The following is a 27,228-nucleotide window of genomic DNA, read 5'->3' on the forward strand; positions in this document are numbered from 1 at the left end:
GTACTCCGATTTCGGGCAACCACCTAAGGGTGCTACTAGTTCGGACCCGGGAACTTCTTTATATAAGTCTACCTTCACCCGTATAATTCGGTAGATATACCAGAAACCCATGAAACTCATTAATAAGTGTTGAGGTAACTTCTTTCGGGAAAAACATTGTCGCATAATTCTTACCACGCTAAACTCGAAGTGTGACAGTTGAATCCGCATATACCTCTCAAACGATGGCTGAAAAGAAAGACCATTGGTCGTCGGATGTAAGTCGAAGAACTTCGCTATTGATAATTGATTTAAACACGAGAAGTATCGTATCCTTATCGGCGTTGTGTGACATTTGTTCTGATTCGTTTCCGTGTCATAGGCGTACCAGACCGCGGCTTCGTTTGTTCCTAAGCTGGCCACCAAAATCGTGCAATGGCTTGATCCACAGAAAGACGACGTAATCCTAGATATCGGCTGCGGTGGTAAGTTCTAATGGCCCGTTGATCTGGTACTGCTGACTCGCGGACTTACCATAATTATAGATGGTGTGGTCAACATACAAATGCAAGAAGTCTTAGCCCAGGGCAGCGGCAGTATCCACGGCACAGACTCCTCACCAGCCATGGTCGACGCAGCAAAAGCAGCAGCAGCTAAAGCCGGCGCTTCAAAGTGCACATTCGAAGGTACCTGAACTTTCCTAAATACCTACTAATGTACCCAATACTTCCACCGCCACCACCGTCATAATTCCCTCCCCCTCTCAGCCACCGTAACACCGGACCCCCTACATCATCCGTACTTCCCTAAGTACCAGGTACTTGAGTGCTAACCCACGGAAGTCGTCGACGCTCTCGAACTCTCAAAAGCAAAACACCTCCAAGACGCCCACTTCACCAAGCTCTTCTCCAACGCAGCCCTACACTGGGTCCTCGGGTCCCGCAAAACAGACCCCACGCAGCAAACCGCCTTCTTCAAAGCCGCCCGCGACGCCCTAGCACCCGGCGGCGTATTCGCCTTTGAGATGGGCGGGCTGGGTAACGTATCTGAAATGCGAGCCGCTCTTCTAGGTGCTGTGACTCGACGGGTGGGACTGGATAAAGCGTTGGAGTATGATCCTTGGTTCTTTCCTGATGAGGAGTGGGCTAAGGATATTCTGGAGAATAAGGTAGGTGGGTGGAAAGTTGAGCGCGCGGAGCGTGAGTGGAGGCCTACGAAGGCGGATGTAGGTGGTGTAGAGGGTTGGGTTAGGTTGTTTGGTGCGCAGTTCTTTGAGGCATTGCCGCAGGGGACGGAGAGGGAGGGGTGTATTAAGGAGGTTGTAGATGTGTTGGAGGCTGTGTGTAAGAATCCGAGTGGTGGGTTTCATCTTGGGTATGTGAGGTTGAGGGTTTTGGCTAGGAAGTTATGAGTGGGCAGGTTTATGGTTAGGAGATGAATAACTTCATTCTCTGTTTAGATACAGCTGAAAGTAAATACAAGTCGAAAAGGGAACGACTTCAATCTCTAGAGATGCTGGAAATCGATAACTTTGTGATTTAAAATAGTAACAGGATAAGTTTTTGCCCCAGCTCATTTTTTACACAAACTCACATGAGAGACCCTTAACACGCTTTCCAAAACCTACTCCAAATAAATCAAATATCAAGAAGCAATGTTACCCGTCAATGCAGAGTTGACAAGCCAGTCATCAGCCATACCCGTCCACTCAAAAATCCCATCAGTTCTCGCGTGTTCGGATAGGAAGAGTCATATGCTACACGCTAATCAGCCATTAGTAACCTATCATATACGATAGACCTTACCATATTAGCCAAACCATCATGCTGATTTCCCCGTTGTGCTTTCGTCCGACACGTCCGTGCTGCGAACCGGCGCTTCGAATAGTCAATTTTTCGGTAGGAGACTGATCTCCGCAGACGGATATCCGCTCGACAATGATGTTGGCAGTGGTGGTTAGGAGTTGGGGAGGTAAGGTTCGAAGTTAAACTGCATTGATGCTCTTCAAATGGAGGCCGAGGAACAAGCGTCTCGCCGGAGAGGTTTGACGGGACCTGTCCGAAGAAACCGATTGGGCGGCTTTTATGCAAGGACACGCGCGTGTTGGGGGAATCGCCGACGTGGGAAGGATACACTAGGTTCATACCGAATGGAATAAAACTGTAATCATCGTCGCATTCCGCTGAAGTGGAAATACTTTGCGTATCGTGATTATCGTCATCCGAGGTGAGATGCTTTTGCGTAGTGAAAATATCTTTTACAGTAGAGGTTACTTGTTTATTGACGTGCTCAACACCAAGAGACTTCCGCAAGTCTTCTGGTTCATTCTTTTTGCTTTTCTCGCGGCGTAGGGCATTGCGGCGGTGATGATGATAAAGTCTCAATATGCTGAGTAACTTCGAGGCATACTCTGAAGCCTCTGGGATTATTACAAGCATACCGATGGCGTTTGGGTGATGGCAACAGGCAATATACCTAGGTGATGTTCAGGTGGGTGCTTTCGAACTCTAGGAGTTGTCTTTATAATCCGAGATTTATTCTAGCAAATTTTATCTTCTAGTACGTTAACGCCGCGTCACTCATCTATTGTTTACCTAGGCTTCTGTCCTCGTCAGGGTGGGGGTAAGCGGCTACCTGCATGGCCCTAAGACACGGAATTTGTACGACCCAAAACAGTGCAAACGCGGCAAGGTACATTATGGTGGGGTTATCTGAGTCGATATTCTAGGGTACAGCTCTATCTGCGAGAGTTGTCGACATGATAATGCTGAATATATCGGCTTTTAAACTGTATACTTCAGAGTTCTGTGTTGGAGGCATGGCACGAAATTGATGAAGAACATTGAATCTGGGGGGTGGGTGTATGAGACACGTACCCGTTAATAAAAAGCAACTCATGTAATACACGGATAGGCACCTATAAGTCCGCTTTTGGCGTTTGAACGGTTGTATTAGGTACCTATTTAGGTACTCACCCGCCTTGAGCTGCCACTAAGACCAACTTAACGTCCATTCATCTCTCCAGGCCCCATCCGCTGTAAATGAATCTAGACCTGTGATCTTCAATGTATCACCTGAGCTTTCCAGATCCCATGTGCTGGCTTGAACATCTTTCCCATTCAACTGCACCTTCGATATAGGTCCTTGAGCTCCCAATATCGTCACATTGCCAAGGGTATTGATATCGATGAAGTTGCCTTTAGGCGTAGCTTTTAACGAAGAGTGCTCAACCGTGAACTAGAAACAAGTCATTAGTTAATTCTTGAGGGTTGCGAATTAAGAAATCAGGACACTTACGTCCACCCATGTAGTCGCATTCGGCACCAAGCTCTCGCCATCGTCTAAATAGAGCCCTCCACTGGCATGTCCGTCCGCATCTAAAGCGACAAGCAAACTCCACGGACTCGATCTAACGGCTGAAGTTGTCAGGCCTGGTTCCTGTAGCGGCACTACTTTTCCACCTCGGACGTAAACTGGGATGTGGCCCAGTGGTGCATCGATGGTAACATTCTGGCCAGCTGTGACCCCCGTGATGGACGTATGATTATACCAATCATACCAAAGAGTGCCGGAACCCACACCTGGGAAGACCCCATCGACGGTCGTAGCGCCTTGGACCAAACATGGTGTAACTAGGATCGAATCGCCGAGGAGGAACTGTCTGTCCGCATTGGCTAACCACGGCTCGCTGGGGAACTCCCAGACCAGAGCACGCATGGTTGTCGAACCGGTAGAGTGGCTTAGATAGAAGGTTGTGTATAAATACGGAAGCAGCACATAACGTATCTTCATCGCGGCTTTGGATGCATCCGCTACGGCAGACCATATATAGGGTTCTTGACTGGCTGCGCCCAACGTATTATGATTCCGATAGAATGGGAAGAATGCCGAAAGTTGCATCCAACGAGAACATAACTCCAAATCAGCATTGTCAGCAAATCCGCATGTATCCACGCCGAACATTGGGATACCAAAGAGGGAAAATGATAAGGCTTGCGGGATTGAGAAGAACATGAACGCCCAAAGAGAATAATTATCACCCCTATTTTTACTGTCAGTAAATATGTCAAGAGCCGATGGTCCAATTGACTCACCCCCAGTGACCAGCCCATTTTCCAGAGCCGGCAAATTGAGATCGACCAATAATGAATGGTCGTTTCGTAGGGAAAATGTTAAGAAGTGCATGGTACGTCGCGTTCAAGATTTGGTGTCCGTATACGTTATGAACATCGTATTCTCGAATACCGCCGTGGTGAGTCGCATTGGGGCTAACAGCATGAACGGCAAGATCGCCATGCCAGTTGTTCACGGCGTATGGCGGCCAATTGACGTTGCGAACGCCTGGAGTTGGTGTGCTACGAAGGTAGGATGTTGTGGAAGACGCTTGTGTCGCCGTAGCTGACATGGAGTCCAAGGCTGCGGATGCAGAAGCCGCTTCAGTTGCATTGGTTAGATTGAATCCCTCGGGGTAGTTCAATACCTCGTTACCGGGTTCACCCGGTAGTTGAAATGGGGGATGGGCAGGGTTGAGGCTCAACTCATTGCTGCCACAGCTACCGACGCAGAAGGAAGAGACTTCCGACATGTCGATCCAAATTCCGTCAAACTTGATCTTGCTGTAGTACTCAGCAACTTCGGATATCCACCATCGGTTCGCTCCCGTCCCATTAAATAGAGCTCCAATCCAATCCGGGAAGACTGGGGTTTTATTAGCTTCAGCATGGAGAAAGAAAGTGATGACGTACCAGTATAGCCAGGCCAAACCGCTCCGATGTAAGTAGATCCATCGGGGTTGATCAGGAAGGCATCTTCTGCGACGCCGCGATCAAAAGGTGGATATGCGTCGCTAGCATTTGAAGGGTCCGGCGCGTATATAGCCGAGTCGATGATAGGTACATAATGTTGGTTGTTTTGGTGTAAACGTGATAAGAAGTCAGCGCCTTCGGTGTAACCAAAACGATCCGGGTCGTTCTCGAAGTCCCGGTAGGCTACCATGTAATCGATGTCGGCTATTGAGATGTTAATACGCTATCGTTACTGAGTTCTCCATCGTGGTAACAAGATAGGGCTCTTACACCAGATTGTCTCGAGGGGGATCTCAAATTTGGCGAAGTTGTCGATAACATTTTGAAGGTCAGTCCAATTATTATAACCCCATCTGCATTGGTGATACCCGAAGGTCCAATACTGCTGCATTGCAGGTAACCCGATAGCGCTCTTTTGGTAGGACTTGGTAATATTATCTTGAGTGGGGCCCTCATAGAAATAGAGGTCAATGTTACCGCCTAGAGCTCTCCAAGTGATATTAGACTCTCGTAGTAGGACTTCCTGGGTATGGGCGTTACGCTGAAAGACACCGTGTGTATACGATTTATATTCAGCCGACGTGTCAGTAGCATTTGGGGCGTAAGTGATCGCGCCGGTATCCTTATCCACCTCAAAGTAACGAGTGTCCAAGTAGATGGGATGATTGCCATAGATATTCGCATCTATGATGTCTCCTACATCTGCGGCGAAGAAAGTTCCTGGCAATGTTTAGCTCATAATAGGATTTAATTATAGAAGGGCCTACATACGAGTGAGATTGTTCCCGAGTCTGAAGCCATGAATGACCTCGCCTAATCCATATAGGTTATAGTTCTCGGGCAAGGACGAGCCAAATTCAATGAATTGGTTCTCGTACACCAACTGGGAGCCTTCAGTAGTGAACAAGACGTCGCCAGTACTTTTCCTTGTGACTTTGAATGAGAAGGTGGGCTCATTACTCCAAGTGAACTCAAGGTCACTGCTTGAGGAGAAGCTATCGCTACCTTCCTCAACTTGAGGCTTTGGAATTAGTTCCTCTGGAAGAACAAACCAAGTATAATTCTCGGACCCTATATAGCGTGGTTGTATCTCGACGTGTAATCTGTCTACCGCTTGGTATTCAACAACTAAAGTGAGAGCTTCGATATCGGTTCCATAGACGTTACAAGCGTCGCCGGCCAAAGTGAGATCCGCTGTCAGCCCATTACTGGTGTTCTTCACATTAGAAGCTATATATCCCGGGCAGACAGATTGTGGGTCAATAGCTTGGGGATCGACGATATTTGGAATAATGGGCTGGCCAACATCGGCGTCTGGTGGAACAGTGTACACTGAGCTATGAGAGGATACCGTAGTCGACGGTGCCTGTTGGGCTGGAGTAAGAGTGAGAAGGGCTAATAGTGTCGCCACAAGCAGCAGTGTAGATCTAGCCATTGTGCTTCGACTCAACCGACCGGAACACCAAGACCAGGTAACTGCGAAAGAAGTAATACAACTTGAGAGGAGGAGTAAACGAGAAGCTGTATTTAATTGCCCATACCAAAGTTCAAGCCGAGTAACAAGTGGTATAATAAATGAAATAAATAAGGAGGAATCTGTGGACTGTTCGGAGTTGATATACAAGCTACTACCCTTACCGGGCAGGAGCCCTTGGCTTATAGGACTAAACGCCCGCATAATTCCACCGAGGCAATCCTGTTATTGTATCATAGACTAGAAGGAAAGGGTATGTAGCTCCAGAGCTTCCCAGAGCTTCCGAGATTATAACAACAAAATAACAGGATTTGAAAAACTCAAGTAACTTCTAAATAATAGACGGGTATATTGTGCTCGAAACATATGTGCTTGTAGTTGGACTGTGATAGCTAGAACTATCATAACAAGCTATAGCGATGGAATGAATTGCTGGTATAGAGCTGTCGTCTTTACATTGAAAGGGCTATGACGACCGCATTGTCGGTGTGGAAGACAAGGTACAATCCAAAAAATCGATCTCCAACCTCGTAAACCCCCGCACGATCATGCAATGTCGATCCATCCGATGGCCATCCGGGGAGTATTGATATGGAGTATGTTGATGATGATCGGTGGTTCTGGAAGAAGAAAAGGATTATGGCCGACATTGCTCCTCCTTGGGAGACAGGGGTGTCGGAGTTTATGTGGGTTATTTACATACCCCGCACTTTATTCATACTATGTATTTATAAGCTTCTATCCCACTACCGAATCATCGGGATATAGTTCGCCCCACTTAAGCTCTACTACTGTAATCAATTGAATTCCATCATTCTTCACCTTTACCAAACATCATCAATTTCAATATCCAACACAACCTCGTCGACGCGACCCCGAATACCTAATCTCGTAACAACAACACTACAGATCCCACTAAATTGACCATCGAAACAACTAAAACAGGAAATAACTCTACAACACCTACAATGGCCACGGCAGCTGCGCCGGCGCCTCCCTCCGAGCTCGCCAAGCAAATCCTCGAACACAAAGCACCAAGCTACAACTTCAGTTTCTCCCCCTTCCTCCGGTCAACCTACGGCCACGGCTTCCCCCCGAACCGTCCCGTCTGCAAAGCTTTTATCGCCGGCCACTGCCCGTTAGGCCCACAATGTCCCGACCGACACGTCGCGCCCAACGCAGCCAGCAGTACAAACGCAAGCTACAACTCTTTAGTATGCAAGCACTGGCTACGCGCTTTGTGCAAGAAGGGAGATAGTTGCGAGTTCCTGCACGAGTACAACCTGCGTAAGATGCCGGAGTGCAATTTCTTCGTGCGCAACGGCTACTGCTCTAATGGCGACGAGTGTCTTTACCTACATATCGATCCACAGTCGAAATTACCACCTTGTCCGCATTATGACCGGGGGTTCTGTCCTTTAGGCCCAAATTGCAGTAAGAAACATGTCCGCCGAAAGCTTTGCCCGTGTTATCTCGCTGGCTTTTGCCCCGATGGAAAGCTTTGTAAGGAGGGCGCGCATCCTAGATGGGATAGGAATCTTGAGAAACCTATTGCCAAGGCCGATGTTGTACCCGAGGAACCCGTGAGAAGAGATGATGGGTTTATGGATGATGATCAACGAGAATTCGGACAACGAGATAGGGACACTAGAGGTGGTCGGGGTGATAGATTCGGCGGTGGACGAGGTGGACGATGGAGAGGAAGAGGAGATAGGAAATTTGGACGTGGGAGAGGTCATCACTAGTGAAATGCCCTATCTTCAGATGCTTACCGACATAAGTATAACCATACTACTGCGGCCCTCCATCGAAGAGCCGATCATGCAGATGGTTGGATGGAATAAGGGTCTGTCTACACCAATCGTATCCTCGCGAACGTTGTACAATCCCAGGAGTCGGCAAACTTGATACTCCTCAGCCGCGAAAAGGGGATGCTTTCGCTACGGATACTGCCGAGTGCAGGAAGAAATGAGTCTACGATTTAGGAGCAATACCTACGTTAGGATAGGAATCATGAAAACAGGCGTTACCATTTACATGAAGCCAGAAAAGAGTTGCTCAAATACGATACCCTAGATCCAGTGTACTACCATTAGCATCGCAATTAATAAAACAAAAAGTCAATCAAATCACCATCTACGCATCGTATATATCTATATGTGATTCAAACTAAATATCTTATTCATGCAAAAGCAGTGAACTATGTCCAAGCATGGAAGGGAGCCGGTCTCATAATATCATATATACACCTCATAACCAATCATAAATCATCATATCACCACCATACCCCCTTCCCTACCATTCCATAAAGGCGAAATTGCAAACCGCCAACCCATTCTAATATGTTGAGGTAGGAGTAGATACCATCTACCTCAGACCATCCTTCCAGACATTATGTCCCCCATCATCATCCCTAGCAACAGCAATAAACTCGCTACCCTCGCCATTCTCACTACTCCCACTTCCACCTTCACTCACACTACCACTAACATTCCCGGATCCACTGCCTTCCCACGAGCTGAGCTCGTGCACACGTCGGATCCCCATCATCCAAGCAACAAGACCCCGCGGAGCCCATCGCCCAACGAACCCATAAATCCCCGCACCGAGTCCAACGCGAACGACATCACTAAGATCGGTCCCATCGACAACATCGAACACAGCATTATGCAAATCCCGCAGTGAACTACCACGCAGACCCCCAATCCGACCCGCAGCGATAGCAGAGCCGGACTGGGAAACATAATTCCTTGCGTAAGCATGGCGCGCAGCTTCCGGCCACTGCCGTGTATCATTCGCAGTCAACAGGACCGAGTTATGCGAGTGGGTATGTGGGGACGGACCCCGCACCGGTGTGAAACCCGTGAAGTCGAAGGTGCCGAGTTGTATGTGTGTGACGGGGATAGAGAGGGGGCGGAGCTCGGCTGTTAGGACTTCAGTGAATGCGGATAGTGCGGAGCAGACTGTGGCTTCTGGGGCGTGGAACGGGGGGTTGATGGAGGAGATTATAGAGGGTGTGAAGACTAGGACGCGGGGTGTGGCGGATTTCTCGCCGTAGGGTGTTATCTTCGAGGTGAGGAGTGGTAGGAAGGACTGGATCGTTAGGATGGGGTGTAATAGGTGAGTGTTGAAAAGGTCGGCAAAGCTCGACGGAGGGATCGTGGCTATCGGAGAGGTTTGATAGTTGAGAGAAGGGATTAGAATAACCGCTTTCAGGGTTAGATAATTCGGCTTCGCTCGAGGAACCGGAGCATGCGGGGCTTGTAGAAATGCGGCAAATCGTTCGATAGATTGGCCGGCTGCTGTGGGCTGGATTTGAGGTGTCAGTCATCAGATACTAGATTGTATCGACCTAGCTCACTTACATCGGTGATATCGATGCCCAACGGCTTAATGTCCGGACGCGAGAGACTTTGTACGGTAACTTCGTCTTCGATAGTATTGCAAACGACGTAGACGATAAATCCTCTCCTCTCCATATCTAGGGATAATGATTTTGTTAACGGTAATGTCGGCGACCCGGCAATAACCACGACCTCTAGCCTTCCACCATTTCGGGCCCGCTTTGCTCGACGAGTTTTGCGCAGTAATTTGGTTGCCCGCCATGTCTTGTACGAAGCATATCCAACAGAAACCACTATTATACCAGTAAGAAGTTTGTTGCGGGAGATCCAATCATGTACCCGTTCGTAGGTGGTGATGGGTACGATCACGACGGGCGGTGGTCGAGCCGGGATTGTCGGTCGTACATAATCGGGCACCCACGGAGCGGTGGCCAAAGTATCTCGGACTTCATCCGCTACTTTTTCGACAGTCTTATCGACATAGCCGGCGACTTCCTCAGAGTATCGTCGGATGTGGTTAGGGATGGACGAAAGCTATCGCATGCCCCTCTCGTTAGCCCACATTCTTTTATCTACCTTTTCGTAATACGATTCAACAGGAACGAGTAATGGGATACTGACCAAGTCCAAAAATTGTTGGTCGTCCGCAGACATGGCCGAATAATATTTGTCCCCGTACGCGTTTCTAAAGTTGGATATTGTACCGTACGTAATAGAGTCTTGGGTATTGGTGAATAGGTGAAGAGGTCGGCGAAGACGGAATTACGGTGTAAGTCGAGGTGGATCGCTTTTTTTGTTGTTTTTCTTAGAGATATGGATCCCCTGTGAGGTACTATCGATTACCTATCAATTCCCCCGATTCTCCGCAATGTTACAAGCTCCACAAAGTTCTTACTAACATCTGAAAATGGGGCATGCGGGACGATGTAATCTCCAGCCGATTACCTAATACTCTAAGTAGAGAGTATTTTAGTTAGTACAGCTAAAAATAAACAAATACTGTCCGATACACTTGAATGTTATCGAGCTTCGATACTTCCAAGCAGTTCCGCCTAAGACTCGATACCGAACGAAACGTCGCGGAGAAAATTAGAGGTTCCTCAAATGGATAACCGATCGTCCCCTTTCTGTAGGACATGCAGATGGAACAATTCCTTATAAAGTGGAAAGTGGAGGGCCATGGATATATATGTAGTCTTTGAATATTGTAAGACTTAACCGCAGTCAGCGAATCAAAACTATATGAAATCCAATCAAATACACCATCTAACTCGCGTCACAATAATTACCATTGCTCAAAATGTCCGTCAGAATCCAGAAGGATCCCAGGAGTCAGCCTGACTCCCTAAGAGAAAAATATGTTGGAACTAGGTAAAAAGTATATGTGTGTGCCGTTATCTGCGTACTGCTCCGACACCTCCGAGCCAATCTCACGAGTTCTTGTGTTACCGCGCCTCACGATACAAGGATTGCTCAATTCCAAGGACAAGGAACCTAGCGTACATAAGTACTACCAATTCTTTTTGGTAGGACTTATAGGACTTCTATTTTTCAAACTTGTTGATCACTGCGCCCAACCACAAAAATACACGGGTAACGACCACCATGTTAGCTATCAATAGCATGTTCATATTGAAGGTTCCTTACTTGATTTTAATAGCTATTGTGACTTATGTAAGTGATTTGGTGCACATTTCAAGACGATCGTTAATAGTCAAAGCTAGCGACGCTCATCATCTATCGAGTGTTTCTCCATCCCTTAGCAAGATATTCAGGACCTTTAACTGCGAAATTTACCGGCGCATATATTGGTTTCCACACTTACAAGAGACGTTTGCACTTAACAGCATGGCAAAATCATCTCAAATATGGTGAGTGGATGATTTGTTGAGGTTCAGAAGGATATCGACAAGATACTGACCGTTCACCAAGGTCCAGTAGTCAGACAAGGCCCGAATAAGCTCGTATTCAGTACAATTACAGCTACTAGAGGTAAATCTTAACATCTACGAATACGATTCTAGCCCAGCAGATGTGGCTAAGTCAGGTGGTAGATATATATCGGACAGACCTTACTACCAAACCTAAGGCATATATGACATTGGGACCTGGACTGACCAAATACAATGTTCTCACTGCTCCCGACAACCATCTACACCGAACTAGGAGGCAACTCGTCGGGCAGGCTTTAACCGACCGGTCCTTGCGAGCTTTCGAACCTACCATGATCAAGCAAATCGACATTTTCATTCGAAATGCCCTTAGTTCGGCGCAGAGGTCACAATATTTCAACATAACAGAAGAAGCTAGGCGACTAGGACTCGATATCGCAGGTCTTTTATCTTTCGGTTATGACCTCCGTCTCCAGACAGATGAACAACATCGCTTCATGCCCACAATGCTCACAGCGGGGACATTTTGGAGTAGCGTTTTCCTGCAATATCCTAACGCCCGAAAATTCCGTTTTGGATTGATTGCGGTCCAAGCCTTCCGAAAGCTACATGAGCCGTATCTATCCCTCATGCAGAAGATGATAAGTTCCCACATGGCGGAGGAAAAGGAGGCGAAGCACGATCTTTTCTCGCACATCGCCCACGCCTTTAGTGTAGACGTAGAGTCCGATGGTCTTCGAGATAGTGATCTTTGGTCTGAGGCAAATCTCTTTTTAACAGCTGGTAGGTCATACTCCCAATTGTATTGCTCGTTTTAGGAGTGGTGAAGCTTATCATAACGCAGCCGGTGACACGGTCAAAACCTCCATTAGTGCCGTGTTTTTCTACTTATCTCGCAATGCAGACCCTTACCAGAAATTGGCTGATGAAATTCGCACCACGTTCCAAAACGGGAGTGAAATCAATGGGCAAACGATTGCGGGTTGTCAATACCTACGAGCATGTGTTGACGAAGCCTTGCGAATGTCTCCGCCGGCCGCTGGTATACTATGGCGAGAGCAGGCTTCCGAAACGAGGGGTCAACCGCTTATCGTCGACGGCCACGTCATCCCGGAAGGTACAGTGATCGGCGTAAATATATATTCATTACATCACAACGAAGAATATTTCCCTGATTCGTTCACATATCGTCCAGAGCGTTGGGTTGAAGAGCTGGATCCGGAGGTCAAGAAACGCATGCGAGAAGCTTTCATCCCCTTTTCCATTGGCCCTCGTGGATGCGCGGGGAAGTCAATGGCGTATCTAGAAACTTGCCTAGTCATCGCCAAATCGTTATGGTATTTCGATTTCGAAGCCGCCCCGGGGAGTCTAGGAAGAGTTGGAGAGGGACAGCCAGGTATGGAATTGGGCAGGGAAAGAAAGGAAGAATTTCAACTATATGACACTTTTACGTCAATGCACGAAGGCCCGTATCTAAAATTTCAACCTCGGGGAAACTATTGGAAAGATTTGGCTAAGAATGAATAACAACGGGCGGTACTAGCACACTTATCCGTCAGATGGAAATTATCACAGCTCCGAGAACAAGCCACATCCTCTACTAAATTGGGTCATATATCACCTTAATTGTCTACTCGGATTGTCGTACGGTATCGCTAAAGCGTAAACCCTAACAACGCTTCATTCAACCCGCAATACCACCTTTTGCAAGTCTTAACGCTTGAAAGCCTATTTCTATACCCATTAGACCCCCTACCTAAGAGTTTAGGGCACCACAGGTATCCATCTTCTTTCCTCCCCTCCCTTCAGCGGTGTCCCCGAGGTGATCCAAAAATTATCCCGTTCCACGCGTCATCCGCACTCTTAGGCGATTTCTCAATTTCGTCATACACCCCAGGTAGTCGAGACGGCGTGAAACCCTTGGCGTCGGTTGCGGGGTCAAAAGCCGTGGGCTTAAACAGGGACCATCTAAGATAGGTAGGCTCGAACTTACTAGACGCAACAGGGAGCATGCGCCTCACGATTAATCCATGTTGGAAGAAACCCCAAAGTGGGTTAAATTCTCCTGCTAAATCGACCCGGTCTGCACTTTTCAAGCACAATGACACGAACTTCAGAAATCGCAAGTTCGAATACCTGAGACAGAGAGTATGCTCGAATCCCTTGAGGAGTGTCCCAGAAGACAAGAGGTTGTAGACGTAACGACCGTTTCTCCAAACCCTGAGAGGGCCATCGCATGGTAGTATAACTACCTTCACGCGTTTAGGTCTCAAATTGAGCCCTCTCAAACTGTCCAACAAAAGCGTCCAGTTCTTTTCGCCGTTACCGTGGAGCTTTCCGTAGCAATTATGGCATTCAAGCGTAAAGCTGCAAAGGTATTTTATCGTCACGTCTCAAACTAAAACCGCGTTTTCCGGGTCGAACTTGGTGAAGAGATTGGTCCAGGCGTCGACCTGGTCCATGTCCATGAAAAACTTTCGATAAACAATCGGCACGAGTTCGTTATAGATAGTCTTGCAAACTCGCAGTAAAGCATATCGATTACTTTCCCAACCGAACCCACGAGTCCACTCTACAGCTTCTTGGCCGCATTCAAGTTCTTGAGAGAATAACAATTCGTAAATATCCAGTCGAATCTCCGGCGGGAGGGACATAAAGCCGGTTGGTGCTCGGGGTGGGGTATTGACGAGATCCATGTTGGTGGCGACGGCATCCGACATGATGCTAGATATGTTACACTCAGTAGGAGGCGAGAAGTCGGAGAAAGTTGTGTCTTGGTCTCTAGGACTAATCGGAGTGGATAGATAATCTGTCTCGAGGCCTAATTAAAGTTAGCAATGAGACCAATACAATTATCTAGGAGGGAATTTGCATGGGTGTGAACTTACAGGCGACGATAATAAAAGGGAGGAAATATTACGTAGGAATCAAGTCGGTATAACTTACCTAGAGAAGAATAGAGTGGTGTCAATCTCGGCCCGTGTATTCTTTCACTAAAGATCCAAATGGCAGTTCTTATAGTAAAAGACGAGGAAGTCAAACTCGTTGAGATGCTTCAAGGTTATGTTGTAAAGAAAGTTGTGTTTAGGGATTGACATGGAATAGAAGTGATAAACTGTAAATACTAAGATATAGGTGACTCTAGGTGTCCTAATCGTTTAAACAGTGCATAACGGAAAATTTTGTGTTTTGAACAAACCAGTCAACGCACCTCCCCTTTTCGAGCCTAGCAAACTGGAGGCAATTGCACTCGCCTAATACTTTACACTGTACTAGCCACGGGCCCGTTAGATTCAATAGCTAGATAAATACAGTGCCAGTGATTCAGGTCAGGTTCTATTAGTGCGCTGTATACAAGGAAAGAGACGCGAATGAGTGGTATCACGACGATCAGCAACTGTGGCAGTAGCTAGGATCTGCCGTTGCTTATGGTCATATTACAACTAGATAGGAATTCATAGATAAGTCGCTAAACCAAATAACACATTCTAGTTGCCAAGGCATGTATATTAAATCTCCAAGGTTTAAATATGTATATATTATTATGATGGGAGGGAAAGATGTTTGATTCGTGTACATTGTGGAATCATTGAAGCAGACAATTCACTTCTCTCAGTCGGGTAGATACTTTATAGGCGCCGTAAATCGGACGAAAATTGAAATGTTCCTCCACGACTACCCAGCAAACAACCCAGTGCATTTTTCTTGTATATCAATGTGGTTACTGGTCAATGCTGTGCCTTCCCCATCGCCCTCAATGTAGCACCGTATTTCCATAAGAGAAAAGGGGCAGGCCACCCAATAACGACAAATACGAGCGCGAGGACGCTATTTCCCCAACCGTAACCTAGGCCTTGGTACATGGCTGGTGCGAAAATGGGAAAGGCGAAGCCAGCTATGCTACGCAGGAACTGTGAAGCCGCTGACGCTGAGGCGACGTACTGGCTATATGCATCCATTACATATGCTTGTAGGGACTGTGTGTTGTTGATGATGCCACAGCCGAGGATAGCAATGCCGATATCTGGGACTATCCAATGCAGTTGTCTTTCCGCTGTCCATCCGTAGAAAAGTAGTCCTAGAGGAATCAGAATGGCACCGGGAACCATCAAAGGCACTCGATACTCCGGAGCGGTATTATTACCAGCCTTGGCTTTTAGATATGCCCATAGGCGATCCATGACTCTACCACCAACTTGCGCTGCGATAGTATAGCCGATGACGAGAGCGATATAATTCAATCCGCTTTGGGTCTCGGTTTGGCCGTATCGATCAATCCACAGACTTGCAAATGTCGACAAGACAAGGTAGAGCATGCCGAAGTTGTAAGCTAGGAATATTGCGACGACTTGTAGGATGGGTTGCGTTAAGAGTAGGCGTATTGGTCGGGTTAGAGACCGAGAGAGTCTATCCTTCAGCGTTTCGGATGCGCCGTGTGTGTTGGTATAGTAAGGATTTCCGGTGGCCTTCCGTAACTTGGCTGCCCTTCTATTGAGCAAGATGACTTCGTACGTTTCTGTGAAGATGAATATTGCTATGACTACAAGAAGTCCATCGTATATTGACAGGATCCAGAATGTCCATCTCCATCCAATTGACTGTGTAACGGCACCGCCGACGATCGGCCCAATTGCTGGTCCTAGAAGAGGGACGAATGTCGCCACGGTAAATGACGCTCCACGTTGCGCAGGTACCCAAGTATCGGAAAGGACTGGGTTAGATATAGCGAACTCAGCGCTAGCTCCGATTCCTGATAGAATGCGACTCGCAATCATCAGCCCAGGGGTAGTTGCGAACCCTGCGACCGTATTCCAAAGTATGTAGAAGCAACTTGAGATAATCCAAACCGGCCGGCGCCCGAAAACTTCGGCAAGCGGCGAGAGGACCATAGGACCGAAAGCAAAAGCTAAAACGAAGATACTTAGAAATATCTGTGTCTCTTCTTCACCGGTCTGAAGGTCTGCTGCTATGCTCTGAAGAGCCGGTGCTAGCATCGCACCAGACATGAGAGTGACCAACCCTCCATTCGAAAGTAGGATAGTAATTGCCCATTTTCGCGGCAAAGGCCAATTAAAAGGGTGCTCAGGATCATTATCACCATTCCAAGTCACCTATGAGGAGTATTATTAGGAATGAGTTCAGAGGAAGACGCGCGCTATAATTTCAGGAAAAATAACAAAAAATTTTAAAGGGACCAGCAACTCACTAAATAAGGATCTGTTTCCTCATTCTTAGCGTCGACAATTGGTTCAACCGCTTCAGCCCGGGTTGACGATTTTTCGACATCCTCTTGAGCAGCCATTTTGCCTTGTGATGTTCTCGAATTTAGCGTGCTTAGCTAAATTCATTTTGACTCGGATTAAGGGAGGCGGTTCATTTTAAAGATGCACCTCGATGGGATCCCGCATTGTTTCTGTTTTGTTGGTAGCGAAATAGCGGTATTGTCAATTATGACCTTGCATGACCGCCGCATAGGCACAGTATATTGTGGGCCTCATACGGGATACTGCCGATTACGGGAGGGAACTTTGTCGCATTGGCTGTTTGGGTGGCAGCCTGGCAGTATAGGCAAAGCCGAAAGCTACGCTGCTCTAGGCCGCGAGCCAGAATGCAAAGAGCTCGGTGTTCCGAGCGAGACAAAGAATGTGAAAATGGTAGGTTACGTAACTGGCACCCCAACTATATAATGATTCGGTGCTCGGCCCAGACGAGGGTGCGCCAAATCCGAAAATCGATTGGTGTTCCGATCTTGTTGCTGGCCTTATCAGATCCTGGATCGACATGATCCGATCAGATAACTTGAGCTTGCTTTATGCTGCGCATATAATTGGTAATACTTCCCTGGCTATTATCCTGGTAGACGGGATTGTCAAAATATTGATTGCTTTGATGTTACCTACCTAAGGTATAGGTATTTAAAGTTAACACATGTATGCTTTTCTACTTCTTTCGTAGCGGAACCAATCACAATACAGAATGAGAATGCGATTTTTCCTATTTCGGTATGTAATACATCGCACCTACCTTCGTATTCGTATATGGAACATTGATCCATGAGCCTCAAAGACTTGGCGAGAACATTGATGAAGAAACTCGATGTAGTTTTGTAAATTAATTGTAGGTATTGAACAATTATGAAGATGCTGGCCTGAGAGAGGTGATTATGAGAATGTAGCCGTCAGTGGCTGAAGTATGGTGGGGGTAAAGATCGTCACGCCATCAAAAGCAATTTCGAGAATTCTTCACTCCCAACCCTTCCCGACAGAACTTTTAGCCACTATCGAGTCCCCAATAGCAGCAATCGGCACGGTCCCCATGATGTCGAAAACAGCAACGCTGGCTTGAAAGTCCCGGCCGATCCAGTTTCGTAGTTCAAGGGCCATGAGGGAGTCGACACCATAGCTTGAAAGAGGCTTGTTAAGTTCTACGTCGTCGGGTGATATTTCCATAGAACGTGCCAACTTCTGAGTCAATGCTCGAATAACGATTTGGATTCGTTCGCCTGTATCCGTTGCTTCCCTAAAAGCGGCTACTACATCCACGCCCCTATCTCTTGAGGTGTTTTTGACCTCCCCAATAATATGAGAGAACGGTGCGAACAGGGGTCTCGTGAGTAATGGTGGGGGTATTTGACCTTTGGTTAGGAAATGGGCTGGTGTACGTAATCCGAAAAGAACCTGGCTATCCATTTGCCGTGTCGAAGGGTCGCAAAGCACTGTCAATAAGGCTAGTAACTCTTTTCCGTCAATCCTTTCCATATCGTCCCAGCTCTTTCGTTGACGCTGGTATAATTGCGTTTCCGCAACGATACCGATATTTCGCATCCATCCAATATCCATTGAGACTCCCTTCTGACCCTGTGCAACGCGATACCGTGCGAGCGCATCCTGAAAAGAACAGCCCCCGGCATAATTAGATTGTGCCAAGGCCCCACAGACGCCGTTCAGAGAGGATAGGAGAATGAAGAAGTCAAGATGCTTGGGCAAGAGTTTGTGCAAGTTGATAGATGACTGAACTTTTGACTTCATCGTGATATCCCATTGCGAGTATTTCATAGTATTGAACGCGGCGTCTTGAAGGACCATAGCTGCGTTGATACACCCCTTTATCGGTGGCATCGTATGCGAGCATTCCTCGAGTATACGGCCAAGGGATTCGGCTGATGATACATCGCATTTAGGGGCTAACACTTCCACGCCGCGTTTCCTCAATCTCGATATGAGTTCTGCGATTGCTGCCTTGGAGTTTCCGGACCTGGATGGCACAATAAAGTGTTTTCCGCCCCTCTCAGCCATCCACTCCATAATAGCACGACCGAGGCCGCCAGACCCCCCTGCAATCACATATGTCGCATTTTCGTCAAATTTCCACGGTCGCAGTTCTACAAGATGTTGCTAGACCTCGCGTTAGCCATGTTTATTCAGTTTTTTTTCTCCGCCTGCGAAACTTACTGGGACTGTATCGGAAGATTTAATATTTAGGACAACATTTCCTGCACCCTTACTTTCTTGATAGTAACCAAACGCCTGATGAATCCTTGATATGGGGTATACGCGTAATGATCTGGGCGGTTCGATGATACCTTCGGCTAAGAGATTGACGGCGGCTCTAAGGAGTTTCGACGTAAGCCCCGGGTTTTCGATGATAATATGGTGCAAGTCAACAGCTGAGTAGCTGACATTCTTCACGAAACTAGCCGTGGATAACGGCAAATTCGCTTTGACATTAATTGCGGTTAAATCCACAACTCGCCCAAACGAAGCTATACACTCCCAAGTTAACGATAGACTCTCCCCCGATAACGAACTCAAGGCGACATCAACACCATATCCGTTCGTCATCCGCGAAACCCCTAGCGCGAACGAGTTGTCACGACTGCTTAAGATATGATCGTCCGACAGGTGATAAATTTTCTTGAGGAGTTGTCTTTCTTTGTCGCTTCCGACAGTAGCAAAGATCTCGGCCCCTCTCGCGTTGGCTATCCCGATCGCCATCTGACCTGTACTGCTGGCGGCCGAATGAATAAGGATCTTTTCACCCTCTTCAAGTCGGGCGATATCGATAGAATGGTGTGCTGTCATTCCAGGGATCAAGGCTGACGCGGCAGCCTCGAATGATAAGCCATCGGGAATTTTGACCACACATTTGTCAAGCGCACGCGGATGCGTCCGCATACAGCCTGCCGAAACCATACATACTCGATCCCCAACTTGAATATCTGGATCATAGTTGCGAAATACTCTAGTCACAATGCCAGAACATACAAGGCCCATTCCCTTGTCGCCCAGTGGACCCAGCACATTTTGATCTAGACTCCATGACTTAGCCTCGATCTCTACCTCATGTGGTAGAAATTCCATTTGTTTAGCATCTTCCACAAGGTGTAACGACTCGAATTTCCCCGGCTCGTCGACATCGAGTTTCAACGCCGGCCCTTGTGAAAGCGGTTTGTGCTGTACCTGCGGGTGTAGGAGAGACTGTAGCGTCTGATTACCAGGGATGTCTTCCGCGACCCTGCCTGTAGTGAACTGGCCTTTGCGGACAATATACTCAAGCTCTTCTGATTGCGATTCGAAAGAGGCTCTGTATGCCTTAGCGATATACTGCACATACTCTGCTTTGGTCTCCCCTTGGTACTCAATCGCAAGCGTAACGATATGTTTGTCACCTTCCTCATGCCTAAGGGATCTTAAGCAACCCCCTACGACGCTATACTGCGAGTATTCTTCATCTTCCGGGCTCGTCAAAGTAACCCACAGCAATTTCTGCGTCATCCTTAAAAACTCTTGAAGCGACCCGAACCTCTCCTCAGTTAACGTCGCAAGGAAAGGCTTGCTCATCTCAATAATGCAAACCACGATATCACTTTTAGATAAATTCGCCGACCCGATCCGATCAATAGGAATGATTCGACTCTGCTTTTTTTGTGATATGGCTAGAGTATCCTGAATTGAGCTGGCTATCTTAGTCTGTTCGTCCGATTCATCAACGATTAAAACAAGCTTGGGTTCGTCCTTGGGTGGGTCCGGTGCTTGCTGTACGGCTTTTGATACAATGATGCTGAAAATATGGCAAGCATCGCTTGGGTAATCTCTGAGGATGAGTTCATTTCCACTGAACCCTGTCCATCTCAGGACTTCATCCCACTGCTTCTCAGGTAATCCAGGTGACGACCCCCGCCATTCTTCTCTTCGGCCCCACCATCCCGGCACCAGACCGAATGTGAAATTCGTGGCGATGTCCTCAGTTGCGACAACCTCTAATAGAAGGAGATGTCCTGTTTCCTTAAGAAGTTTGCGCACGTTCTTCATCGTTGCCAACAGATCTTCCGTGGCGTGCAGAACACTTCCGGCGACCACCAAATCATACGAACTCGGATCGAAGCCTTGGCTTTCAGGGCTACGCTTCATGTCGAACGTTTTAAAGGTCACCCTTTCTTTAATACTATCCCAACGGGCGGAAGCTTTTTCAAAGAAAGCAGGCGACACGTCCGTATAGGTGTATTCAGAGAACCTCAATCCTCCATTCCTCTTCTCAAGCTCTTGGAGGGCCGCTAAGACGCGCGATGTCATTCCACCCGTGCCTGCTCCGACCTCAAGTATCCGGAGAGTCGGGTTCTCGTGCGTGGCAAGGTCCAAAAACTTCGACATACGATCATCGCATACGTGCTCGAACATATCCGCATAAAATACGTCGGCGATATCCGAACCGAAGATAATTTCAAGCGGGTCTACAACACCGGTGAGAATATCCGTTAAGTGACGGACAACCGTCGTGTGCAACTTCCAAGGGGGGTGGATAGTTTCGATCTCTTGCAAAAGGCCCTCGATCTCAACCTCGTTGACATCTTCGGTCGCGCGCGATGCATCTAATGACTTTACATAGCGTTCTAGCCATTCTATATGCCTCTTTTGGGACTCCGGGACTTTTTCGCGATTTTCTCCGGACAGTAGTTTTACTGTTCTGCAAGCGACTCTATCTAGAACGAATTTTAGTTTTTGGTTTCGAAGCATCATATCATTTTCATCCCTGACATAGGTGTCGGCGCCGACGGTAGACACCAACTGATGTGGTTCCATCAAACTTAATTGAGGTTTCCAGTCGATCCTATGCAGCAGTTTTCTGGGAGGTTGGTTTTCAGTCTTCTTTGATACGGCCGCAGTCATCAATCTTCGCATCGCACATAGGATCGAGCCATCATCGGCTATAGCATAAACAGACCCCTCCTCACTCTCTCGACTACCTCTGACATTCGAAGTAGCTAGATACCGAATGGAATGCGTATGGGGCTGTTGCCATCCGGAAGGCGAAAACCACCCGTTGAAAAGTTGCACAGGAACATTCGTCGCGTTCGACAAAGATAGGCCTAGGGTGGTACTGACGCACAACACATGTAAAGCGGAGTCCAGCACTACGGGGTGAACGAGGCTGGTAGTCTTCCATTTGGAAATGTCGACGCGGGCGATAGTGCTGGTTTTGCCGTCCCACTGGATATCTTCTACCACCTGGAACGCCTCTCCATATCCCAACCCGTGGTCGATAGCATCCTCATAGAACATTTGCGAATCAATTGGTCTCGTGCAGGATTCTTCTGCTTCGATGAACTGATCAGCGACGAGCTTGTGACTACGTCGGCGTTCCTCGAGAAGATCCTTTCCCCCAAGCTCCACTTGGATTCTGGCGTTGAAACATTCAGTCCAGTTATCGTTGCGATATGCATATATCGTAACATCCGACCAACTCGATTCTTTCTCTTGTGGCATCTTAATCGGATGTAAATGGAGCATGGTCTCCGTTTTATCCTCCCAAGCCTCTTTGACCAAGATGGGACTCACAAAATGGGCCTCTTTGATATAGTACCCGGAGATAAGGCGAGTGTCAGAACACATATGTCGCACCGCTTCCATTGCCATAACCAGCATTCCCGCCGCAGGATAAATCACAGTGCCACTAATAACATGGTCACCTATCCAAGGCATGGTTTCAATACTAAGGAAATTTCTCCATCTTGGTTCAAGGGGATTCCAATCGAAAGACCTGGCCCCCAAGGTTTCGCCTTCGACGCTCTTGCGTAATCTGAAGTCCCGACTGAGGCGGGACTCGGCCCAGTATGTCTTTGAGTGGTCAAAAGGGTATTCAGGGCAGTTGACCAAGAAACGACGGGGCGCTAGATTGGATACCCCTTGGTTTGCATCCGGGATAGAAACTTCATGTCCGTGGCAGTGGAGTCTTCCGACGAGCTCCAAAATAGTCTGGACTTCGGGATAGGTCCGATGCAAAGCGTAAGTGTACCGGATCTGCTGCTTCTTATTCCCCTCCTTTGCGAGCGTATCCTGAATTGGTCTACGCAACGCAGGGTGAGGACCCACTTCGATTAGATCTGTGATGTTCCCTATGCCCACCTTCAACGTCGGCGTCTTTTGCGTGAGAAGATGTATCGCATCGGAAAACATAACGGGTGATACCATATTATCGACCCAATACTGCGGAGTCCCTAAGACAGCCGGCCGTATGGTTTGGCCGGTAACAGATGATACCATCGGGATTGATGATTTGACATTCTTGATATTACCACTATCAAGAGATCCCATTTGACGCAAATAATCTTCGGCGATCCGAGACATAGATGGCGAGTGATACGCGACGCCTGTTTTAAGTTTCTGGGCGAAGATTCCGTCTTCATCGAATTGCTTCTTGGCAATGTCAATGGCGCTCTCTTTGCCAGCGAGGGTGCAATTCAACGGGCTGTTGATACAAGCAATACTAATTTCGCCCGACACCTCGGCGCTGATATTTCGCAGATAACCTTGTACCTCGTCCTCTGGGAGGTTCACCGATATCATACATTCTGGGGAAGAACTCGCCGCTTTGAGTTTGCCAGCTAGTTGCCCTCTGATGTAGGACACCTTGCAAGCTGACGGTAATGATAGAGCACCGATCGCATAACTTTTGAAGTTAGTACGGGACAAGGAACATTCCAGATGAGAGTTGCTCACGCTGCAGCGATTTCTCCAGACGAATGCCCAACTACTGCTTTGGGGTTAATGCCGAAACTCTTCAGCAGCTCGATTAACCCTATCTGAATAGCAGTAGAAAGGGGTTGGCTATACTCGGGGCGATCGATGTGCATTTCGTTATGCAGTTCATCTAGACAAGTGTCAGCAGGTATATTTCATCTTTTCATAGTCACGAATTCCATACCAAAGACGGACCATTTGCATCCCAAACCATGATATATCTTCTCGATTTGGTGCAGAGTTGCTTCGAACAGAGGATATTTGAGAAGGCCCGAACCCATATCCGCATATTGTGCGCCCTGTCCGGTAAACACGAAAGCCACACCGACCTCGGCAGAGCTTCGTACTAAGGTCGAGATCTCGAGGTCAACGTCCCGATTGTGTGGTCCATCCCCAGCGACGGCGAATGTCCGCCATAGCATGTGACTTCGACGAGTGGATAAAGTGAAAGCTAGGTCGTCAAGTCTACCCAGGCTGTTCAAAACTTGACCTTTATAAAAGTCCCGATATTCTTCAATCATGCGCTTGAGTGCCTTCTCGTCTGCAGCAGACCAGACGAGTAACTTTGTCGTGAAAGCAGAGTAGTTTCCATTGCTATGCGGGCCCCCATTTCCGTTGGTATTGCCATTCGTCGCTTTCTTCACGACTCCGTTTGCTTTTAGAACTCCATTAGTGTAGGAAGTCCCGTTAGAAATAGGCAGGCCATTCATACTACGGGAGGCGACAGTGCAGTGATTTCCAATCAACCTCCGGTCCTGCAGATAATGGAATGCATCATCTAGGATTACATGAGCGTTTGACCCCCCGAACCCAAATGAATTTACCGAAACGCGGCGAACACCTTCACAGGGCCAAGGAATATTCTCGCTAGGAACCTATTTTCTTCATTAGTGTATGATGAGTGCCACACAGTAGTTACCGACCTTGATATGATAAAAGTCTACATCAATGTTCGGGTTAATTTTTTCAAAATTTGCATTTGCTGGTATAATACCCTTTTCAAGGATCACTATAGTAGACGCATTAGTCACGGTTCTATACACCGAATAAATTTCGGTGCAATTTCACGGTACAGCGAGGAAATCCGACGCGGGTTGCTTACAAATGCACTTAAGAACCCCAGCCAGGCCACTGCTTCCTTCAAGATGTCCTATATTCGTTTTGACTGATCCCCTGCGGAGTCGCGTTAGAGGTCGAAATGCTCCACGACGGCCATTCGTTGACTTACACATAAATCGGGTCTTCGGCCGAACGACTGGACCTGAATACTTTTCCTATAGCTTTCATCTCCATGGGGTCTCCAACAGGCGTCCCCGTTCCTAAATCATTAGTTTTCTTTTCGACATATTTATCGTAGGGGCACCAACCATGAGCCTCGAAGTAGCGCGTCTCACCAAAAGGTAAATCCGCCTTCTTGTAAACGCGTCGGATCAATTCCTCTTGTGCCTGGGGACTAGGTTGCGTAAGTCCTGGTGTGCGGCCATCTTGATTTGACCCAGTAGACCTGATTACGGCTCGAATCATGTCCCCGTTCTGTACCGCATCCCATAAGGGTTCTAGGACAAGGGCTACAACCCCCTCCCCACGAGCATACCCGTTTGCACGATGGTCGAAACTATAACAACGGCTGTCTGGAGATAAGAAATTCAGTGAAGACAACATCTGATAAATGGTAGGACCTAAAATCAGGTTGGACCCTGTGACTACGGCCTTTGTACATTAGTTAGCTAATGAGATGGCCGGCAGTTCGAAGCAACAGACCCACTTACAGATGAGGCTTCGCCGCTTCTCAAAGCTTGGCAAGCAAGATCAAGAGCTAAGAGGCTACTTGAACAGGCCGTATCAACATGAATACTCGGGCCATGTAAATCGAAATACCAGCTGACGCGATTAGGCAGAATTGAAGCAAAAGTTCCTGTCACCGCCATTCGAGGTACATTGTCAGGGTCTTGTGCAATCATTCGCTTATAGTCATCCGTCATTGAAGCGGAAAATACCCCACACTGAGAGCCCCTGAAACGTTCCGCCGGGATTCCAGCTTATTTATTCTTCGTTAGCACTATGACATAAAACGGAGTTCGTTGGGTTGTTTTCACCATTTTCAAAAGCATGATATGTAGCCTCGAGAGTCCATCGTTGCATTGGATCCATAGAGGCTGCCTCTTTCGCTGTGAGAGAGAAAAAGGGGGCGTCAAAAGCACCCGGATCTTCTTTTACAAAGTATCCTCCCCTACAATGAACCTATTGCATATAAGATAGTGTTCCTTTGCATGGAATGGATGTTTACATACGTTGCCCTCGCTGTTTGACTCAAAGGAGCCATTACTGATGCGTGAATCTGGCCAGCCGGTCATCAAGTCCCGCCTAGTCTCGAGGGCGTTCCAGAAGCTAGACACATCGTTCACACCTTGGGGAAGCCTAAAGGAGAGCCCCACAATAGCAATGTCGTTATTCACAGGCGTCATTATCTCCTAATAGTCTTCGCGAATATGACGGGTTCAAGTCACAAGCAAGTCGTCACGACGAGAGGGATATCGGAAGTCCTGATTCAATAGTATATATCTGAATTGAGCGAGATGCTCTCTGTTCTTGCCGAATCTTCCAGAGTCGACTAAGCTGGGGGCCCTAGTTACTTTTATGTGGTTAGCTTCCTGCGCCGAAGCCGATAAAGTATCGTACTCAAAGAACATCGTGCTATAGAGCACTATTTAGGACTAGATAGCTCAGATCCTCACGGAATAGCAGGAAACAGGCGGAGACGACGACTAGGGACTAGGCCATGTCTGATCAGCGGAGTCCAGCGCCAATATGAAGAGCTCGATACACCTAGAGACGATAGATATCACCTGCACATTAAGGCACAATTCTGGGGCGTTGGCAAATCAGCATTATCAGCCTGATATCAACAAGAACTAGTTGCTATCACATGTTGGTAGGGGGGCTCTGCGTTCGTATAGGATCAAATTGTCTATCCAAAATCTACCGCTCCGAATCCCCGTTAGCGAAGGGTCTATGCGAAGCGGCATGGAACATGCCGGAGTCGGAGGCATAGGTGACGCAATCTACCATATTTGTGTTATGTCGGTGTTTCTAATAGTGGTATGGAGGACGTAGTTAGGGGACAATGTTCGTAAGACGTTACATCGCTGCCAGTAGGTTGAAGTAGCTGGGATAGGCTATAGTAGTATATCGCTCTGACTTTTTCAATACTTCGAGTATTATTTGATGTTATCAAGCCAAATGCGGGGGGTCATGTGCAAACCTATATGTCAATTTAAAGGAGGCGAGCGGAAACGTGCAGTGGCCAACCAAAAGATGCGAATGACAGGTATATCTCAAGAATTGTGCCCCCCATTGTAGCACATTTACTTATTTTTCATATATGTAATGCCGAATACGTAGCGGATCTATAAGATACCTACGCCGTGAAGTCGCAAGTGCGCCTAAAGCGCATGTTGGGAAACGATATGGTAGAAGCATTGCTGGTGAAATATATTTAAGACGTCAATTGTGCATCTGACGCGCAAATCCATGCAGGTCCCAGAGTGACATTGCTAAAGCTGTCACAATCACTTCATGCATTTTTTCCATACATTTAATGGAATGTGAAAGTTAATACAGCTAATAAGACGAAAGCGAGGAACGAATCCTACCCCCGATGTTCCTGGCAGGTCATCGTTTCAAGTATCTCGCTTAAGCATTTGCGAATACTACAAT

The 27,228-nt window shown here is 47.5% G+C and overlaps 8 protein-coding genes across 8 annotated transcripts; 3 read left to right on the top strand and 5 right to left on the bottom strand.

Moving 5' to 3' along the window:
- Positions 1–2: 2 nt before the first annotated feature.
- Positions 3–1,566, top strand: F4822DRAFT_147096 (S-adenosyl-L-methionine-dependent methyltransferase). The gene is made up of 4 exons (XM_051452929.1): positions 3–257; positions 362–464; positions 525–665; positions 822–1,566. The coding sequence occupies exons 1-4, from the start codon at positions 225–227 to the stop codon at positions 1,388–1,390; spliced, it is 846 nt and encodes a 281-aa protein (XP_051318740.1). The 5' UTR covers positions 3–224; the 3' UTR covers positions 1,391–1,566.
- F4822DRAFT_147120 (uncharacterized protein) lies at positions 1,546–2,560 on the bottom strand. Its single transcript, XM_051452930.1, has one exon. The coding sequence runs from the start codon at positions 2,415–2,417 to the stop codon at positions 1,743–1,745; it is 675 nt and encodes a 224-aa protein (XP_051318741.1). The 5' UTR covers positions 2,418–2,560; the 3' UTR covers positions 1,546–1,742.
- Positions 2,561–2,970: 410 nt separating this feature from the next.
- On the bottom strand, positions 2,971–6,219 carry F4822DRAFT_436343 (glycoside hydrolase family 31 protein; the record flags this gene model as incomplete). The annotated part of the gene is made up of 6 exons (XM_051462300.1): positions 2,971–3,216; positions 3,277–4,021; positions 4,074–4,677; positions 4,725–4,988; positions 5,055–5,504; positions 5,556–6,219. The coding sequence occupies 6 exons, from the start codon at positions 6,217–6,219 to the stop codon at positions 2,971–2,973; spliced, it is 2,973 nt and encodes a 990-aa protein (XP_051318742.1).
- An 860-nt stretch (positions 6,220–7,079) lies between these two features.
- F4822DRAFT_392699 (uncharacterized protein) lies at positions 7,080–8,389 on the top strand. Its single transcript, XM_051457236.1, has one exon. It carries the CDS (start codon positions 7,227–7,229, stop codon positions 8,001–8,003), a length of 777 nt encoding a protein of 258 aa, XP_051318743.1. The 5' UTR covers positions 7,080–7,226; the 3' UTR covers positions 8,004–8,389.
- A 16-nt stretch (positions 8,390–8,405) lies between these two features.
- On the bottom strand, positions 8,406–10,415 carry F4822DRAFT_147170 (DUF1776-domain-containing protein). The gene is made up of 3 exons (XM_051452933.1): positions 10,224–10,415; positions 9,624–10,136; positions 8,406–9,567 (listed from the first exon to the last, which is right to left on the bottom strand). The coding sequence occupies exons 1-3, from the start codon at positions 10,254–10,256 to the stop codon at positions 8,626–8,628; spliced, it is 1,488 nt and encodes a 495-aa protein (XP_051318744.1). The 5' UTR covers positions 10,257–10,415; the 3' UTR covers positions 8,406–8,625.
- A 1,007-nt stretch (positions 10,416–11,422) lies between these two features.
- F4822DRAFT_147158 (cytochrome P450) lies at positions 11,423–13,160 on the top strand. The gene is made up of 3 exons (XM_051452932.1): positions 11,423–11,473; positions 11,535–12,277; positions 12,339–13,160. Exons 2-3 carry the CDS (start codon positions 11,635–11,637, stop codon positions 13,019–13,021), a joined length of 1,326 nt encoding a protein of 441 aa, XP_051318745.1. The 5' UTR covers positions 11,423–11,473; positions 11,535–11,634; the 3' UTR covers positions 13,022–13,160.
- Positions 13,161–14,980: 1,820 nt separating this feature from the next.
- Positions 14,981–17,137, bottom strand: F4822DRAFT_392705 (MFS general substrate transporter). Its single transcript, XM_051457237.1, has 2 exons — positions 16,701–17,137; positions 14,981–16,605 (listed from the first exon to the last, which is right to left on the bottom strand). Exons 1-2 carry the CDS (start codon positions 16,794–16,796, stop codon positions 15,223–15,225), a joined length of 1,479 nt encoding a protein of 492 aa, XP_051318746.1. The 5' UTR covers positions 16,797–17,137; the 3' UTR covers positions 14,981–15,222.
- A 148-nt stretch (positions 17,138–17,285) lies between these two features.
- F4822DRAFT_441708 (uncharacterized protein) lies at positions 17,286–25,976 on the bottom strand (the record flags this gene model as incomplete). Its single annotated transcript, XM_051462893.1, has 10 exons — positions 17,286–18,888; positions 18,946–23,440; positions 23,491–23,641; positions 23,696–24,386; positions 24,435–24,520; positions 24,614–24,684; positions 24,740–25,221; positions 25,281–25,549; positions 25,608–25,752; positions 25,803–25,976. 10 exons carry the CDS (start codon positions 25,974–25,976, stop codon positions 17,737–17,739), a joined length of 7,716 nt encoding a protein of 2,571 aa, XP_051318747.1. The 3' UTR covers positions 17,286–17,736.
- Positions 25,977–27,228: the final 1,252 nt, after the last annotated feature.

This window comes from Hypoxylon trugodes, assembly GCF_022578975.1.
Source record: "Hypoxylon trugodes strain CBS 135444 unplaced genomic scaffold F4822scaffold_2, whole genome shotgun sequence".
NCBI lineage: Eukaryota > Fungi > Ascomycota > Sordariomycetes > Xylariales > Hypoxylaceae > Hypoxylon > Hypoxylon trugodes.